Source organism: Grampus griseus, assembly GCF_964374135.1.
Source record: "Grampus griseus genome assembly, chromosome: 1".
Lineage (NCBI taxonomy): Eukaryota > Metazoa > Chordata > Mammalia > Artiodactyla > Delphinidae > Grampus > Grampus griseus.
The window spans coordinates 29,180,749-29,200,562 of record NC_139017.1 but is presented as its reverse complement, the minus strand read 5'-3'; the positions used below and the strand labels follow the sequence as shown (position 1 = coordinate 29,200,562).

The following is a 19,814-nucleotide window of genomic DNA, read 5'->3' as shown; positions in this document are numbered from 1 at the left end:
TACAGAAACCCAGGCTGGGGGTGCTTTAGGGCTGGGGGAGTCTGTGCTGGTGCATGTTCCAATGCTCTGTTGGTCACAGTCTCACAAATAAGAATAGTAGGTGGAGGAGGAAGTTCAAACAAAATGGATAGGATGAAACTGAAAGTGTATATAAAGAGGGTTATGCTGGCACCAGGAAACTTGGGTTCTAGTCTCCTTTTTGGGGGGATACGGTTGTTTTGAAAAATTAGTTAACCTACCTTTTGAGGTATTTTTCACTATCAAAGATTATTGTCCTGGTTCTGACTGGAAGTTCATGTGTATGTGTGCGCTTACAGCTTTCACAGATGTATGAAGGAAATAAACTTTTAATTTAATAACTCAGTCAATATAATACTTACAACTTTCAAACTGCAGTTGGCTATTTCAGTGCAAATAGCTTTAAGAGATGAAATAAAGTTAAATGTGAGGGGGTCAGTTTCCTTCCAGAAGCTGATAAGGAGTCGAACTTTAACGCTTCGCAAAACTAACGCTTCTCTAATTTTCCCATCCAAGTCTGGCCAGTAAGTCCTGTAGAAATAATATCCATACAGATAAAATAAAGAAGATTAGTTAGTTTGGGGAAATAAATTTTCTAGACTATAGAGAACACTGATGTTAACTTGATCATTACTTTTTTCTGTAATATAAATAACCTTGTAGGATATGTTGAAAAAATGCCAGTCTCCTGGGTTAGGACATTGAGAAATGGTGCTTTACTGGTCCTGTCCAGCCTAAAATGAGGTCTCCTACCACCAGGGCCTCAGGTTGTGTGAGCAGAGGGCACAGACAGACCGACCACCACCACATGTCACCCTCACTACACCTCCAACTCTACCTGGGTCTCAGTTCATATGTGCAAGGAGAATCAACTTTCCAACAGAATTCCAGTTAGGATCCTTGAGCACCCCTTTGTCCCCAAATGCTTCTCAAACCTCTCTTCTTTGGTAAGTGTCACCCCCAATGAGATTTTGCTCTAGTTATCCTAGCTTTCCCACACTCTTATTTCCAAACTGTCTTCATCTCTCCTTACCAAGACCCCCACTACTCTGGGGCCCTAGAATCCTCCATCAGGCTGTTTCCCCTATAGGCTTAGCCTTTTCCCTGAATTCTTAACCTTTTACTTTGACTAAATCTGAACTCTTCCCTAAGGCCATAGCTTCTCTTAAAGTCCTGCTGTGTATTTTCCACCAGATTGTGCTGTCCACTTGATTTAGGATGGGGGGCCAGCCACTGCCCCCCACCCCCTAAAACACAATGTTTCTTTCAGAACTGTAACTTAGTTCTCATGTTAAAAACAAAACAAAAAAAACAATAAAATTTCCCACGTTAAAGACAAGTCTCAAATTGCTCTATCTCTCCGTAGCCCTGTAATTTGTAGACCTTTTTTTTATTCATACAAATCTTCCCCTAATTCTGGACCAATTCATTATTTGGACAAATGATATATTATTCAAAATATATAAGTTTCATAATAATTGCACCTCCAAAGGTCTCCTCTTTATATCTGACCCCAGCTTCCTGTCCTTCACGTTCCTCTACTCTCTTATTTGTACCTGCTCTTTCACCTGTGCGGGCCCCAGATCCAAGGTCCCTCTACTTTTTCCTGGTCCATCAGCTCCTCCTGATCTCCTTTCCCTGACAAGCCTAATATCAGTTCTGATCACATGAAGGACAGTTGCCCCTCTCCCTTCCTTTAGCTCTTGGCAAAATCTGAATCCTAGGTCAGTGCTGTAATACCTTTGGTGTATTTCTATAGCTATAAAGCAGAGGACAACTGGAAAAAGGCATCTCAAGCTTGTGCAGACTGGAGAAAACACAAATGCATTCAGGGCTCTCAATACCATCTGCCAATCCCTATCCTTGTGTTGGGTCAGTTCTACCTCTTGTACCTTTTGTAATTATTCTAAATGTTGCCCCACTCTAGAGAAATTTACTTTTTCCTTCATTCACAAAATTGGGGGTCTTGGTCATGGTCCTCCTCAATGTTCTACCCTGATAGCCACACACATCCTTATCCCCTTCCCTCTAATTCAGAGGATAAGGCATCCCCCCCTTCTCCCCAGGCTGTTCCCTTAGCCCCCTGCAACTGCATTTGATTAGTCATTCCTTCCCGAAAATATCTTCAACTTCTCCCTCTCTGGCTTCTTCATTTGAGAAAAAAACATAAATCTCTCCCATTCAGAGACCTCTCCTTTGACTCTGCATTGCTCTGTGGCTGGTGTACAATCTGTTTCCTCTTTGAACAAAACTTCTTGATAGTAGAATCTTGAACCTCTGACTCTACTTCATCACCCCCCATTCACTTATCAGCCTACTGATCCCAGCCTCCAGCCCATGAATCTTTTGCAAATTTTCTCAAAGTCAGCAGTGATTATCTTAACTGCCAAATCTAATGGACATCATTCAATTCTTACTTTACTGTTAAACCAGGCTACATGTGGCTATGTTGATGTTTCCTTTTGTTGACCTGAAACAAACAGACTGCCAGGTACTTTTCCAGCAAAGATGGGTTTATTTGGAATCAGCATAGAATTGCAATTCTGGATCTGCAATTATGGGCAAGACACATGCATGACAAGGGAGGGAGAACACTTTTACAGAGGGGAAAAGGAAGTTGGGAGGCCTATGGTAAACAAAGTGTCATGGCCTTTCATTGGCTGAGTCCTTGCCAGGAAAGAAGAGGAATCTGTCTTTTTCCTGTTAGGCTCTGCTATCCTAGCAGGGTGTGAGAACTTCTCCTTCTGGTCTCTCAACTCTGTTTAATTGAGGTTTCTGTTTATTAATTTTTTACACTTTCTTTTTAAAATTGATTCCATTGGCTTCTTTTTCTTTTGCTAGCAATCATCTTTATTTTTTTGAATTTTATTTTTTTTATACAGCAGGTTCTTATTAGTTATCTATTTTATACCTATTAGTGTATACATGTCAAACCCAATCGCCCAATTCAGCACACTACCATCCCCACCCCACCGCGGTTTTCCCCCCTTGGTGTCCATATGTTTGTTCTCTACATCTGTGTCTCTATTTCTGCCCTGCAAACCGGTTTATCTGTACCATTTTTCTAGGTTCCACATATATGCATTAATATACGATATTTGTTTTTCTCTTTCTGACTGACTTCACTCTGTATGACAGTCTCTAGATCCATCCGTGTCTCTACAAATGACCTAATTTTGTTCCTTTTTATGGCTGAGTAATAATCTATTGTATATATGTATCACATCTTCTTTATCCATTCGTTTGTCGATGGGCATTTAGGTTGCTTCCATGACCTGGCTATTGTAAATAGTGCTGCAATGAACATTGGGGTGCATGTGTCTTTTTTTTTTTTTTTTTTTTGCGGTATGCGGGCCTCTCACTGTTGTGGCCTCTCCCGTTTCGGAGCACAGGCTCGGGACGCGCAGGCTCAGTGGCCATGGCTCACAGGCCTAGCCACTCTGCGGCATGTGGGATCTTCCCGGACCGGGGCACGAACCCGTGTCCCCTGCATCGGCAGGTGGACTCTCAACCACTGCGCCACCAGGGAAGCCCTCATGTGTCTTTTTGAATTATGGTTTCCTGTGGGTACATGCCCAGTAGTGGGATTGCTGGATCATATGGTAATTCTATTTTTAGTTTTTTAAGGAACCTCCATACTGTTCTCCATAGTGGCTGTATCAATTTACATTCCCACCAACAGTGCAAGAGGGTTCCCTTTTCTCCACACCCTCGCCAGCATTTGTTGTTTGTAGATTTTCTGATGATGCCCATTCTAACTGGTGTGAGGTGATACCTCATTGTAGTTTTGATTTGCATTTCTCTAATAATTAGTGATATTGATCAGCTTTTCATGTGCTTCTTGGCCATCTGTGTGTCTTCTTTGGAGAAATGTCTATTTAGGTCTTCTGCCCATTTTTGGATTGGGTTGTTTGTTTTTTTAATATTGAGCTGCCTGAGCTGTTTGTATATTTTGGAGATTAATCCTTTGTCTGTTGACCTGTTTGCAAATATTTTCTCCCATTTTGAGCGTTGTCTTTTCATCTTGTCTACAGTTTCCTTTGCTGTGCAAAAGGATTTAAGTTTCATTAGGTCCCATTTGTTTATTTTTGTTTTTCTTTCCACTACTCTGGGAGGTGGGTCAAAAAAGATCTTGCTGTGATTTATGTCAATGAGTGTTCTTCCTATGTTTTCCTCTAGATTCCATTGGCTTCTATGACTCTATGGCTTGCTGGTCTGTCCCTTATCTCTTGGACTGTAGCAAATAGTCCTTTGATTAAAACACAGTGGAGGCTCCTCAAGGTCACAAGACTCCCCAGTAGTCAGGCCCTCTTACTCCTCGTCCTTGCCCTGTCTCCAATTTGGTCTCTCACCACCTTATCTTGGGCTCTATGTTCCTGCACTGAACTTGTTATAGATCCTGGCATGGACCAGGCTATTTTTTTCCATTTGAAACTTTGCTCAAGCTCTCCTTTCTACCTGGATAACTCCCTTTCTCACACTTTTTTCTAACTCATGCATATGTTTAAAGTAATTTGGGTAGCATTTCCTCTAATAAGCTTCTTCAAACCCTGAAACTGCCATAGAAGCCTTTTCACCAAGTATCTATAATATTCTGTACACATATCTATTGTTCTATCCACCCCACTATGCTATGAAAATCTATTCTGTGTCCAATTTACATTCCCACCAATAGTGTATAAAGGTTCCCTTTTCACCACATCCTTCCTAGCAACTGTTATCTCTTGTCTTCGTCAAGAAGAGTCATTATAACAGTGGGAGGTGATATCTCATTTTGGTTTTGATTTGCATTTCCCTGATAATTAGTGATGATGAGCATTCTTTCATGTATCTGTTGGCCATTTTGATATACTCTTTGGAGAAATGTCTATTTAGTTCTTTTGCCCATTTTTAAAAATCAATTTTTTTTGTTATTGTTGTTATTGAGTTGACTGAGTTCTTTATATACTTTGGATATTAACCCCTTATCTGATATGAGGTTTAAAAACTTTTCTCCCATTCTGTGGGTTGTCTTTTCATTTTGTTAATTGTTTCTTTTGCTGGGAAAAAGCTTTTGAGTTTGATGAAGTCCTTTTTGTTGATTTCTTTTTTTTACTGTTTGTACTTTTGGCATTATGCTGAAAAATTATTGCCGGGACCAATATCAATGAGCTTCCTCCCTATGTTTTCTTCTAGGAGTTTTATAATATCACGTCTTATGTTTAAGTCTTTGATCCACTTCAAGTTAATTTTCGTGGATGGTGTGAGACAGGGCCCAATATCATCTTTTGGCATGTGTTTCTCCAGTTTTCCCAGCACTATTTGTTGAAGAAACTATCCTTTCCCTGTTGGGTATTCTTGGCTCCCTTGTTGAATATTAGTTGACTGTATATGCTGGGGTTTAATTCTGGCTCTCTATTCTGTTCCATTTGTTGACATGTCCATTTTTGTGCCAGTACCATACTGGTTTTATTACTACAGCTTTGTGGTATAGTTTGAAATCTGGAAGTGTGATATTTCCAGCTTTGTTCTTTTTTTCTCAGGATTTGTTTGACTATTCAGGGTCTTTCTTGGTTCTACACAAATTTTCAGATAGTTTCTTCTATTTCAGTGAAGAATGCATTTGTTATTTTGATGGGGATTGCACTGAATCTGTATATTGCTTTGGATAGTATGGCCATTTTAACAATATTAATTCTTCCAATCTATGAATGTGGATGTCTTTTCATTTGTTTGTGTCTTCTTTGATATCTTTCAGCAAAGTTTTGTAGTTTTCATTGTACATATCTTTCACCTACTTGGTTAAATTTATTCCTAAATAGTTTGTGGGTTTTTTTTTTATGGTATTGTGAATGGGATGAGTTTCTTTATTTCTTTCTAAGATATTTCATCATTAGTGTAAAGAAATGCAATTGATTTCTGTATGATAATTTTGTATCCTGCCACTTTACTGAAATTATGAATTCAAATATTTTTTGACTGATTCTTTGGGATTTTCTCTATTTAAGAACATATTATCAACAAATAATGGAAACTTTAAATCTTCCTTTCTGATCTGAATGTCTTTCATTTCTTTGTCTTGCCTAATTTGCTCTAGCTAGGACTTCCATTACTATATTGGATAGGAATGGTAAGAGTAGGCATCATTCTTTGTTCCAGATCTTACATTTTCAATTTCTCTCCATTAAATATAATGTTAGCTGTGGGTCTACCATATATGACCTTTATTTTGTTGAGGTATGTTCCTTCCACATCCAGTCTGTTAAGAGTTTTTATCATGAAAGGATGTTGTATTTTGTCAAATGCTTTTTCTGCATTTATTGAGATGATCATGTGATTTTTATCTTTTATTTTATTGATATGATGTGTGTAATAACATTTATTGGTTTGTGTATTTTGAACTATCCTTGCATCCCAGAAATAAATCCCACTTGGTAATGGTGTATTATCATTTTAATGTGTTCTTGAATTTCGTTTGCTAATCTTTTGTTGAAAATTTTTGCATCTATAATCATCAGGGATATTAATGTATAGTTTTCTTTTTTTGTGCCATCCTTATCTGGCTTTGGATTCAAAGTAATGATGGGCTTGTAGAATGAGTTTGGAACTGTTCTCTCCTCTTGGATATTTTGGAAGAGTTTGAGGAGAATTGGTGTTGTTTTCTGAACATTTGGAAGAATTCTCCAGTGAGATGTCTGGCTCTGGAGTTTTTGATTACTGATTCAATCTCTATACTCAATATTGGTCTGTTCAGATTTTCTATTTCTTCCTGATTCAGAGTTGATAGGTTATGTGTTTCTAGAAATGTATCCATTTCTTCTAGGTTATGTAGTTTGTTGGCATATAATTGTTCATAGTAGCCTCATAGATTCTATGTATTTCTGTAATTTCAGTTGTAACATCTTATCTTTCATTTCAAATTTTACTTATTTGAGTCTTCTCTCTTTTTTTCTTAGTCTAGCTAAAGGTTGGTCAGTGTTTTTAATCTTTTTGAATAACCAGATCTAAGTTACATTGATCCCTTTTATTATTTTTCTAGTCTCTATTTCATTTATTTCTGTTCTGATCTTTATCATTTCCTTCCTTCTGATAACCTGAGGCTTAATTTGTTCTTATTTTTCTAGTTCCTTGAGGTGTAAAGTTAGCTTATTATTTGAGATCCTTCTAATTTTGTAATATATATGTTATATTAAGCATGTATGTTCCTCTCAGAACTGCTTTTGTTGTATCCCACAGTATTTGATATGTTGTCTTGTCTTTCCTTTTTTTAATTGAGGTATAGTTGATTTATAATATTATTGAAGTTTCAGTGATTCAATATTTTTATAGATTATACTACATTTATAGTTATTGTAAAATATTTCATGTGGTGTACAATATATCCTTATAGCTTATTTTATACAGAGCAGTTTGCACCTCTTAATTCCCTATCCCTATCTTGCCCCTCCTCCATTTTCCACTCCCCACTGGTAACCACTAGTTCGTTCTCTATATCTGTGAGTCTGTTTCTCTTTTGTTATATCCACCTATTAAGTGATATCATACAGTATTTGTCTTTCTTTGTCTGACTTATTTCACTAAGCATAATACCCTTCAGGTCCATCCATGTTGTTGCAGATAGCAAAATTTCATTCACTTTTATGACTGAGTAGTATTCCATTACATATATATACCACATCTTCTTTATCCATTCATCTGTTGATGGACACTTAGGCTGCTTCCACATCTTGGCTATTGTAAATAGTGCTGTTATGAATGTTGAGGTGCATGCATCTTTTTGAATTAGTGTTTTCATTTTCTTCAGATATATACCTAGTAGTAGAATTGCTGGATCATACGGTAGTTCTATTTCTAGTTTTTTGAGGAAACTCCACACTGTTTTCCACAGTGGCTGCACCGATTTACATCCCAACCGACAGTGTACAAGGGTTCCATTTTTTTCCACATCCTCACCAACATTTGTTATTTGTGGCCTTTTTGATGACAGCCATTCTGACAGGTGTGAGGTGATATCTCATTATGGTTTTGATTTGCATTTCTCTGATAATTTGCGATGTTGAGCATCTTTTCCTGGCCTGTTGGCCATCTGTATGGCTTCTTTGGAAAAACATCTATTCAGGTCTTCTGTCCATTTTTAAATCAGGATGTTTAGGGTGTTTTTGATGTTGAGTTGTGTGAACTGTTTATATATTTTGGATATTAACCCCTTATTGGCCATATCATTTGCAATATAATAATTTTCATGTTTCTAGTTGTGGGCTTTTTTTTCCTCTTAGAGAAGTCCCTTTAACATTACTTTTAAAACTGCTGCTCTTAAAAAAAAAAAAAAGGAAAAAAAAAACTGCTGTTCTTTTAGCTTTTGCTTGTCTGTAAAACTTTTGATCTCTTCATCAAATTTGAATGAGAGCCTTGCCAGGTAGAGTATTCTTGGTTGTAGGTTTTCCCCTTTCATCATTTTATATCATATCATTCCTTTCTGACCTGCAGAGTTTTTGTTGAGAAGTCAGCTGTTAGCCTTATGGAAGTTCCCTTGTATGTAATGTGCTGCTTTTCCCTTGCTCCTTTTAATATTCTCTCTTATCTTTAATTTTTGCCATTTTAATAACAATGTGTCTTGTTGTGTTCCTCTTTGAGTTGATCCTGTTTGGGACTCTCTGTGATTCCTGGACTTCTATGTCTGTTTCCTTTCCCAGGTTAGGGAAGTTTTCAGCTATTATGTCTTCAAATATGTTCTCTGTCCCTTTCTCTCCCTTCTCATTCTGGGACCCCTATAATGAAAATGTTAGTATTCTTGATGTTGTCCCAGAGGTCTCTTAAACTGTCCTCATTTATTTTTTTTCTTTTTTCTGTTCAATGTCAGTGATTTCTACTACTCTGTCTTCCAGCTTGCTGATCCATTTTCCTCTGTATCATTTAGTCTACCGTTGATTCCTTCTAGTGTATTTTTCATTTTGGTTATTGTAGTCTTCATCTCTGCTTGGTTGTTCTTTATCTTTTCTCTTTGTTAAAAACTTCTAAATTCTCACTGTTTTCATCCATTTTTCTCCTGAGTTCTTTGATCATCTTTATGATCATTACCTTGAACTCTTTCTCAGATAAGACTGCCTATCTCCACTTCACTTAGTTCTTCTTCTGGTTTTTAATCTTGTTCCTTAATTTGGAACATGTTCGTCTTTTATCTTTGCCTTCATCTGATATGAACTGAATGATTTTTGCTGATTCAGATGTTTAATGATCATGAGACCCCCTCAGGGGAGGAATAATCTCTGGTGCCTGTCAGTGCAGACATGCTTCTCCCTTAGTAGTCAGTCCTATTTTTACCTTTGGCCCCTTTAAGTCCCCCTGTGCCCCTTTTGGCAGTATGGAGTGCAGCTGAGAATGCCTCTAGATCTCCATCTGCCCAATGCTGCCTATATGTAATTTACCCACAATAAACTTCATAATTGCTTGTTTTTTGGTGTCAAAGTTCCTTCCCAGTTTGGAGAATATATTCAATATGTCTGCCTACCAATATCAACCATTTCTAATTTGGAAGCATGTAGAATTTTTCTCTTTCATTTTATGTTTACTGTGCAGACTAAAATTTAAGTTTGTAGGTTATTAACACACTGATAATTTAACACACTCTTTAAAATCTTTTTTCATTCATATGATTGAGAAGAATTTAATTTTAACCTTGATCTGTGAACTACTTCTTATGTCTCTGATGGCTTTTCATTTAAAATGCTAGAGATATTAACAGGTTTGAAATACCATCAGTATAATAAAAGAACTGCTCTTTGAATAATAACAATAATGGTATTTTAATAATCAAAATGTAAGACTTCAGGTCAGTTTCTAGTTCTTTTAGTTTTCTCTAATTTTTGTATTTCCAAGATATTTTAGATTATCCATACTAACTCCTTCCCCCTTGTCTATGAAGGATTCTAATTTTATTTGTTTGAAGGGACTTCATGGAATGAAGGTTTTTCCAATCCTCTGAAATTATCATCCCATCCTAATAAGTCCATAAACTTGAACTTATTCTCCCAAATAACAGGAAAATCAGGTAAAACCTATCATGTTTCAAACTCTTCTCAAAGTGAAGCTGAAGTCTAAGACAAAATCTAAAATCAAATAAACAATAAATGGAAAAAACATAAAAAAGAGGGATTGTAAAAATGAAAGCATGTGGAAAAAATCCATGAATGTTCAAAGGGTGCACAATATTTTAAAGTAAAGGTGTCCTAATAATGTGCATCTTGCAGCCTAAAATTGTTTTTGACAATCATTAGGAGTCATCACTTTCTGGGAGAAACACATCTTTTGCAATCTTAAAGTCATTTGCATAGAGAAGTTGTATATTATGCATATGTGAGGTTGGCAATATGAAAAACATTCAAGCAGTATAGGGCACATCACATTATTTAACCTCAGTAAATGGTTATTCTGAAACTGTAATTTTCCAAATTAAAAAGGTTTCAGGTTGTACCCCTAGAAATTTGCACTTTGGAAACTTTTCCTGGATTGAATAGATTATTCAAAACATTTACAAGCACCCAAATCTCTGCATTCCCTGCAAGAAAGCAAAAGTGGGAAATACTTGGGGCCTAGCCATGCATTCATGACTTAGAGACATAAATTCTGCTCCTAAGTTGATTCTAAGTATTTCCATACTTAAACAGTGATGAATATTAAAAAATAAATCTCCATTTTAAGATACTCTCTTCCTCTTACAGATGGATGGATTGACTGAGAACATACATATTTTAAGTTCCTTTCTCCTTAAGTGGAAAAGATAGTATGAAAATTTAGCATTTAATAAGACCTACATGAATACAACAAAGTGATACCTCCTTTAAGGAAAATCTTGCCAGACCTACTCAGTTTCAGTACGTCCTTCAGGTACCTCTCAACTGATAATTTTCAAAAAATTTTTTTTCAAATAACTTAAATTTATTTATTTATTTTTCCAAATAATTTTCAAGTTGAAAACAACCCAATCTTTATTCTAAAGTTCCTCTCATGCTTATAATGTAAACTACTGAGGTGGTTCTGTGGGATGAGACCCTGAGTCCTTAAAGTGGACTGAGAGAGGAGATGCACCATGGGTGAGCTGCAAATGTACACTGAAATGTGAATGGTGTGCAACCTAATGTGACCTGATAGCATCTCAGTGTCCACGGTGTTTTCTCCTGTGGTCTCCAGTTTAGTGTCTGGCCCTGGAGCCCAGGATCTAAGCTGAGATTGCACACTCACTGACCTTTTGGTGCTTGTGCTGGAGATAGGCAGGTAGTCCATGACTGCGATGTACACGTATTGCTTGGCATCATCTATTACACTGTAGATGGCGTCTATGTCAAAGCTTCTGTTTTTAGGGCAAAACAGTTTGGGAGAATTCTGTGAAGACACAAAAACCAAACTTTTAGAGTATTAATTTTTGCAATCTGGGAATTTCTCTTTTTTGTTGTTATTTAAAATTTTTAAAAAATGAATCTTGGCTTTTAACCAATTTTTGCAAACCTACTTTCCAGTTCTTTATGAGATTAAGACAAATACATTTTCAGTTCTATCAAAGTTGAGGCAAGTAGAAAACAAGGTGTATGGGTCTCAAATCTGTCCTTTAAGTCAGTTTTGGGAGGGAATTCTTGTTTTCAATACACACACCTCTTATTTTTATAAGAGTGCTCTAACTCTAAACTTAACGTGACTCTGGTATACATCCCTGTCATACATAGTTAATTTTCTCAGACATACCATATATAGTGTATATATGCATACTAGCATTTATGCTAGAAGTTATTTCACTTGAAAGGTAATGTGGCCATAAAGATGTTCAAGATACATGGTCTAAAAATCTTGTGGTTTTTTTTTTTTTCCCAAATCTTTCATCGAGTGAGGAAGAGGAGTGTTGATTGTTGAGAAAGGGTCATCAGTAATTCTAGAGGAAAAACCAAGTGACTTATTAAGATGCCAAGTTCATAAGGAGAGACAGGGCCTTAAGAAAAATGAAAAAAGAGGCAAATTATACTTGAGGTATTTTTCTCATGTTGCTCGAAGTGGTTTCCATCTTACAGAAGTATGATGTTTTTAGATAAAGTTGCTATAGAAAGGGAAAGATGTACTTTGGTTTTCTCATTGGTTTTCCACTGGACAAGACTGAAAGGAGCATTTCTGTAGTTCCTGCATTACTCTGACAAGCAAGAAACCAAGTGAAGGAACACAAAAAAATCAATGGGTGCTTAGTACCAAAGCCCATATAAACAGTTTCTGGAACTGCCTGGAATGGCAGTACTGGGTCCTTCATCAAATGTTCTACCAGTAATGGTGGTCAGGGTCCCTGACAAATGTTTGGGAACAACTCCCCACACAGTGCTGGTGGGAATCCCTATCCCAGCTTAGAGAGAGGGAAGATGAAGCTCTTGGACTGGATGCCCAACTGGGAAGGAGTGTGGAACTGAGAAAGGAGCCTGTTTAAGGGCCAAACCCGCCAGGCGTCCCTACTCAGAATGTTGTCTTGGCAGATGAGTATCAGAACGAGTTTTTGATTTAAATTACTTTCCTTCTGGAATGAGGATGAGCTTTTAAGTATTAAAAAAAAAAAAAACCCTAATGCTAAAAGAGAGAAATAAACCACAACAAAAAAGCCCAAAACAAAACAATAAAAAATAAATTAAAAAACAAACAAACAAAAGCCAATGCTCATCCTACACTTCTTCCGCAGCACACACATATGCAGATACCCCATCTGTCACCAAGATAGATGGCTTGGGCTTCTGCAGTGTCTCTCATGTTGTCCCTGCCTCTTACTCCAGATTGCTGTTTCCCTCATTCAGGCACTGGTGCTGTTTGCTGGGGCTTTTATATGTCTTCTGAACTCATTTCCTTGTCTCCTCGATGCTTAAAAGACAAACAAACAAACATGTGTCACTCTCAGGACTCCTGGTTTCTTGGAATCCAGTCTGATCTCATTGGGAGGGATGGATCCATGTATCCTCTGAGTTTTGGCCCTCCCATTTCTCTGCCTCCTTCATTTACTGGCTACCATGCCTTCTGTGCCCCAAAATAAAATAATCGTCAGCCCATGGCTATGTTCTCATCTTGTCTGCCTCTGTGTATATGCTCCTGCCAGCCCCTCCGGCTGATGTGTTTTCCTGTCTCTGCCTATCAGAGTCCTATACATTCTCAAAGTTCTAGCTCATATACTATCTCCTCATGAAACTTTTTAATATTGTCACCTAGAGGCTACTTCTCCTTTTCTGTCCTCCCATAATATGATTTATTTGTTATATTGTTTAGTGTATTCCAACTTATAATTACTCACACTTGTCTCATGTCCTTGCTTGGACTGATATACCTTGATTTTAGGAATTGCATTTTACTCATTTTTCTATCTCCATTAATAAATTAAATATTCAAATTCATTAATTTCCTCAGCCTATTGGGTCTGCTTTAAACATTCTTTAGGTTTAACATGAAGAATCTAAGGATCTTAGCTCTAGACAGGAGCCTAGGTCAACTCTGAAATGTGTCCAAATGCCCATGTTTTTGCTTCAGTTAGGAATTTCCTGAATTTCCTTGCATGTTCCCAAAACTGGATTTTGGTTTCAGGGAGGAACAAATTTAGACACAGAGTTGCTGGTCTCTTTACATTTGCTATTTTCTAATAAGTTTGGATACTGTGCCTTTGGTGATAGAGCATTTATATGCTCGTGATGTGCCAGGTTCCAGCATTTATAACCTGTAGCATGCTAGGCATGTCCCTTACACTTCCTGAGCCTCTGTTTCCAATGAGATAAGAACAGTAACAAATCTTTCACACTGGTTTGCCTTGTGGCTTAAATAAGAGAATGGCCTACTCCTGGCTGGGTCTGCTCCTCTTCTGTACTTGCTTTCATTCATTCATCAAATATTACTAAGTACCTGCCACGCACCTAGGTCTAGTCTAGGCACTTGGCATACATCAGTGATCAACATAAGATTCCTGCTTTGTGCAGCGTCATTCCAGCACATGCTACATTGTACTGCATTCGTCTGTGTGATTCTCCACCAGCTTGTGAACTGCTTGGTTGCATGTCTCTGGCACCTTGTGCCATGCCATACTTATTATACATAACACATATTATACGCTCAATAAATATTTGTGGAATGAATGTGAAAGTGCTTCTTAAATTAGTAAGTGTTGGAGGCTTGTATGACCCCCAACCTCTACTCCTAGCTGGAGTTGCTTCACTCTAGGTATTTCCATCCATGTGTGAATAGACCTTTATTTGTACATACCTTTTTCTTTCCTATGTTCCCATTGCCAACCCAATGCCTAGAGCATGGCAGATGCTTCATGTGTTTATTAAGGAAATGCATGACTATTTGTATGAGTACCTCTGCCCCTGCGGTCATGGTAGTACTTGACTGTGTCCTCTGATTTGTCAGAGGAAATTAACTAGTTCTGATTGTTTAATTACAGAGAAGGCTGTTAACTTCCCTTTTTATCATTCCTGAATTAATTTTCTGAGCCTTGCACTGTGTACTCCTTTAGTCCATAGCAAAATATAAGGAGAAGGAAAATACAGATCCTTTTCTTTATTTCAGCTCTGTGATGATCTTTTACCAATCAAGTGCTCTTGAGGCATCTTGATAATAAGTAATCTATGTTTCTTTCTTACATCTATAAATGCCTTATATTTGCATGTACCTTGTTTTGCATATTCATTAAATACTTGCTTTAGTAGGGTTTTGATTTATTTCATAACAGTTTCCTGGTTTTTTTAAAAAATTCATACTCCATTCCCAGAATATATATGTTAAAATGTAATTAAACATGAAAAGACAACCCACAGAATGGGAGAAAATATTTGCAAATCAAGTACATTCTTGTATCTAGAATGTATAAAAAACTCTTACAACTCAATAACAAAAAAAACAAGTAATCTAATTGAAAAATGGGCAGAGGATTTGACAGACAGTTCTCTAAAAAGATATACAAATGGACAGTAAGTGTATTAAGATATACAAATGGCCAGTAAGTGCATTAAAATATGTAAATCAAAATCATAAGACAAATTTCACACCCGCCAGGAAGGCTAAAATAAAACAGAAAATAGCAGGTGTTGGCAAAGATGTGGAGAAACTGAAACCCTCATTTATTGCTGATGGAATTGTAAAATGGTGCAGCCAATTTGGAAAAGTTTGTCAATGCCTCAGAATGTTTAACATAGAGTTACCACAGTACCCAGCAATTTCACTCCTAAGCATAAACCCAAAAGAACTGAAAATGGATATTCAAATAAATATTTGTACATGAAGGTTCATAGGAGTACTATTCACAATAGCCAAAAGGTAAAAACACTCAAATGTCCATCAGCTGATGGACAGATAAACAAAATGTGATATATCCATACAGTGGAATATTATTTGGCCATAAAAAGGAAAAAGTACTGAGTTTTGCACTTCAAAAACATTATACTAAGTGAAAGAAGTCAGTTACAAAAGACTGCATATTGTATTACTTCATGTATATGAAGTGTCTAGAAAAAGGCAAATCCTTAGACACAGAAAGTAGATTAGTGGTTTCTAAGGGCTGAGAGAAGGGGAAAATGGAGAGTGACTACTAATGCTTTTTCCTTTGTGGTGATGAAAATATTCTAAAATTAGAAGGTGGAGAAGGTGGAGAAGGTAAAACTGTGACTATACTAAAACCCACTGAGTTTTATACTTTAAAAGGATGAATTTTATGGTAGTAAGTTATATATCAATAAATCTATTAAAATGTAATTAAAATATATAGCAGAGATTATAAAGGGGTATTTAATTATATTTTTCAGAGTAGCACCAAGTTCTATTCAATGCCTGCCCTCACTCACTAAATAAATCTCAGTTTAATGATTGACGGATGAATGAACTAAACAATAAACAACAAGAAATGAAATCTGTCTAGCACCCAAATTGATAAAAACAGACCTTGAACTAACTAGTCTTTATCTTGGAAATCAAATGCATAATCTCAAGAGCTCTAAAAAGAACTCCACCAAATAGGACAAAAACTCAGCCTATTGTTCCTATCTTCTGATTTCAATGGGGAATGTAAGAAAATTAGAATGATCTGGCCCCAAGTTATTAGAAATCACATACTTAAATCTAACCAAGTGCCTCTTTGTGTTCCATGAGAAAATTAGAAATAATTCATATCTATATCATAACTTAAAATTTATATTTAACCATGCTAAGTTATTATCACCTAAAATCTAATTTTGGTAATGATAATTCTTAAGGCCTTCAAATATATATATTTTGTGTGTTAATTTAGTCGGGACTGTCAGCTTATAAAAATATAATATACTATTTTAAGATATTTTACAACAAATATTTTGAACTTAAATAAATTTGTCTTGGCATTTGTTAGGCACATATACTCAGAAAACTATATGTATCCTGGAACTTCTTATTGATATTACTACTAGTAGAACCAATCTAACATTTATTGCTGCTTTAGGGAGGCTTGAGGGAGGTACCGGGAATAACAATAATGAAGAAAGTACAGTATATAACCTTCAGAGCCTGATAAAATAGTGGGAGAGATAATAAATAAATAGTTACAAAAATGTGATAAATGCTATAAAAGAAGCGATATCAAGGAGCTCTAAGTAAATGATACCAATTCCAATATTGGGAATATTGACTTTTATTTATCTTATACATGTAAGATTTTATACCTCTGTAAAAATGGTGTTCAATTAATATCTGTTGAACTGAAATTCAAAGGTAGGCTTGAGATATTAATAAGAAATAGAAAATAAAATAATTTAAATTAATAAAATAAATAAAAATAGAAAACAAAGGTGCTGTATGGTTTAAAAGACTATACTTGAAGGACTGTTAAAAAAGCTCAACTTATTTTGTGGCAAACCATTTAATAAAAATCAGTTTATAAATTTGCCCTGGAATACAGCAAAGCCCTTGCATTTTCATACATTTTATTAAAGGCTTGGGCCCTCTCTCTGAAGTAGAGATGTTAACTTTGGGATCAACAAAGGAGGACTCCCCCACTTTTTTAAGGGTCAGAATTTAAATTTATGCAACAATGACATTCACTTATCTCTAAGATTCAAACTGTAAATTCAAAATCCAGCAACTATCTGAAATTTGCTTATAATTCATCTATTTCTTGCTGCTTCAATCTGTTCTACTGGACTCCTGGGGTGTGATGTTACCATATGGATTAGTAGTTCCTTGGCAAATTTCTTATTGCAACTAATCTACAAATTGAGAATAATATCTGGTTTTCTTGTCTTATAGGGTTGTCTTGAGAGGAAATAAAATTGAATATATGCATTTTATTAGTAAAATGCCCTATATGATATGCTACATGCTACTGTATTATTGACCTCCACACATAGCAAAAAAAGGGTTTTTTTTTGTTCTACTTGATGAAAATCTTTCATAGTCTATTTTATATTATTCACACTTATGTGAATTTGTTTAAGACAAGCAACTTCAATTTTCTCTCCACTGCTAGATTTCTAAATTTTCAAAATGTGCTTTCATTTTAATAGGCAAAAAGGCTACTATCACTCTTCCATGAAACGCTCTTCAGTGACATAAAATTTGTTGGCATAGAAGCACAGCTTGACAGTGGAGAAACAGCCATATTAAATTGGGAGCATGGTTTAGAGAAGTTTACCTGAGCATCAGGATCATTCAGAAGCCTGATTCAAATCAAAATTCTAAGGTCTCACCCAGGTCCAGTGGATCAGATCCTGGTGAGGATGGGGGGACTGTAAGTTTGCATTTTAAACAGGTTCCCCCTCTGGTTCTTAGATACTTTAAAGTTTGAGGACCAGAACTGTAGGTCCAGATATTTACATTGCCCACTCTCAGCAACACTGGGGATAACTGTGGTGTGTGGGCAGGGGGGGATGGTTTTCAAGTGTAATCAGAGGCCTGGAAACAGTGCCCTGCCCTTTTGGATGGGCCTCTTGCCCTCCAGCCCCAATCAAATACAATAGTTCTGCTTTTGTCTGTTTTACACACTGGGGTTCCCTCAGATTTGTTTCATCAGAGGGTTCTACTGCTAAGATCAAGTCTGAAAATCATTGATGAAAGGCATCAAAAATAGCGTCTGGTATCAGAAGACCTGGGCACTTGTGTTTCTCTTGGCACCTGCCATCTGACAGTCTTTGTGCTAGTAGATAAACTTCAATATCTTCATTTGTAACACAGTCATAATCCTGGGTCTACCTTAAGGGGTGACTGAGGGGGATCAAATCAGATAATGCAAAGTATCTGAAACTAGGAATGATTATTCACATGTATTGTTATTATAACTAGGGACAGCATATGATTGAGTATAAGAATGGATATATTTTAACTCTTCAAGGGATGTGTTGAACTGATCTGTCAAATTCATTTTTGCCCAACACAAGATCACACTTGAACATTGCAACATAATAAAGGGCCTTTGGAGGAAGGAGGGAGGAGGAGAAGAGGGCAAAACTCACCGACACAAATGCTTGAGATTTGGTTTCATTCAACTGAAGCTGCAATTTCTTTTCATTGTCATAGATCCCATAGAGCCTCTTGGACCAGGTCTGAGGTACTCTGCTCTTGAATTTTAATGAACTATATAAAGCGAATATCCTTTGTAAATCTAGGACCAGACAGCTGCAGTTGTAGAAGATGACACCAAGTTCTTTCATCTGTGAAAGTAAAACGAAAGCATCAATGCCATGTACATGTGATGGTGTTACTCTCAGAGAAAAAAATGTAGTATTCTCAGAGAAAAGACTGCAATAATAGCAATAGCGATATTTTCTTCTTGCAATTGTTATACTCTAACAACTATATATATACACTGTATCTGTAAGTATGTAGATACAGTCACATTATGGTATACAGAAATGATGCATCATTAAAATGCTTAAATATTTAAGGAAAACTTTTGCTGGAGTTTTGCATTTGAGCTCTTATGGATAATTTTTCCATATTCACCTACACTTTTTATATCAGCTCTTCAGATTGTTTTCTTCAACATTAAATTTTTTGGTATGAATCCTTAAATCGTGCAGCAATATAAAGATTGACTTTTAGTTGCAACATAACAGAATGGTTTAGATCATGGATTCTGGAATCAGATTGCCTGAAATTAGGTTCCAACTCTACAAATTTCTACTGTGTGACTTTGTGTGACTTTTTTTAAAAAATAAATTTATTTTTGGCTGCACTGGGTCTTTGTTGCTGTGTGCAGGCTTTCTCTAGTTGTGGCAAGCGAGGGCTACTCTTCGTTGTGGTGTGCGGGCTTCTCATTGTGGTGGCTTCTCTTGTTATGAAGCATGGGCTCTAGGGCACAGGCTCAGTAGTTGTGGTGCATGGGCTTAGTTGCTCTGCGGCATGTGGGATCTTCCCGGACTAGGGCTTGAACCCGTGTCCCCTGCATCGGCAGGCGGATTCTTAACCACTGCGCCACGAGGGAAGCCCTGTGTGACTTTTAAGATACTTAATCTCTGGGCATCATTTTCTTCTTCCATAAAAAGGAGACAATAGTATTTATTTCATACAATTGCTATGATGCATAACACGGTTAATATATTTTATGGGCTTAGAATAGTGCCTATCACATCGTAACCACTTAAAATATATTAGCAATTATTATTCTTATTAACATTGCACAAGCCTCAAGAGTAAGAGACCAATAGAATCTTGCAACAAAGATATCATAGAGATTATTTTGTCCACCTCCCTCGATGCACAGATGAGGAAAGTAAATCTTACACAGGTAAGCAAAAATATATCCCCCCGAGTGAGAGATCTAGTCAGGAGTAGATTCAGAATTTGATGCAGGTTTT

At 36.6% G+C, this 19,814-nt stretch overlaps 1 protein-coding gene across 1 annotated transcript in view; it reads right to left on the bottom strand.

The window, feature by feature from the left end:
• PLD5 (phospholipase D family member 5) overlaps positions 1-19,814 on the bottom strand; it is a gene marked incomplete at both ends in the record, with an annotated part of 490,045 nt that overhangs the window by 10,448 nt on the left and 459,783 nt on the right. Inside the window, 3 exons of the mRNA XM_082677565.1 lie at positions 381-549; positions 11,240-11,376; positions 18,471-18,668. Of these exons, the coding sequence (XP_082533691.1) occupies positions 381-549; positions 11,240-11,376; positions 18,471-18,668 (504 nt within the window). The remainder of the gene's footprint in view (positions 1-380; positions 550-11,239; positions 11,377-18,470; positions 18,669-19,814) is intronic.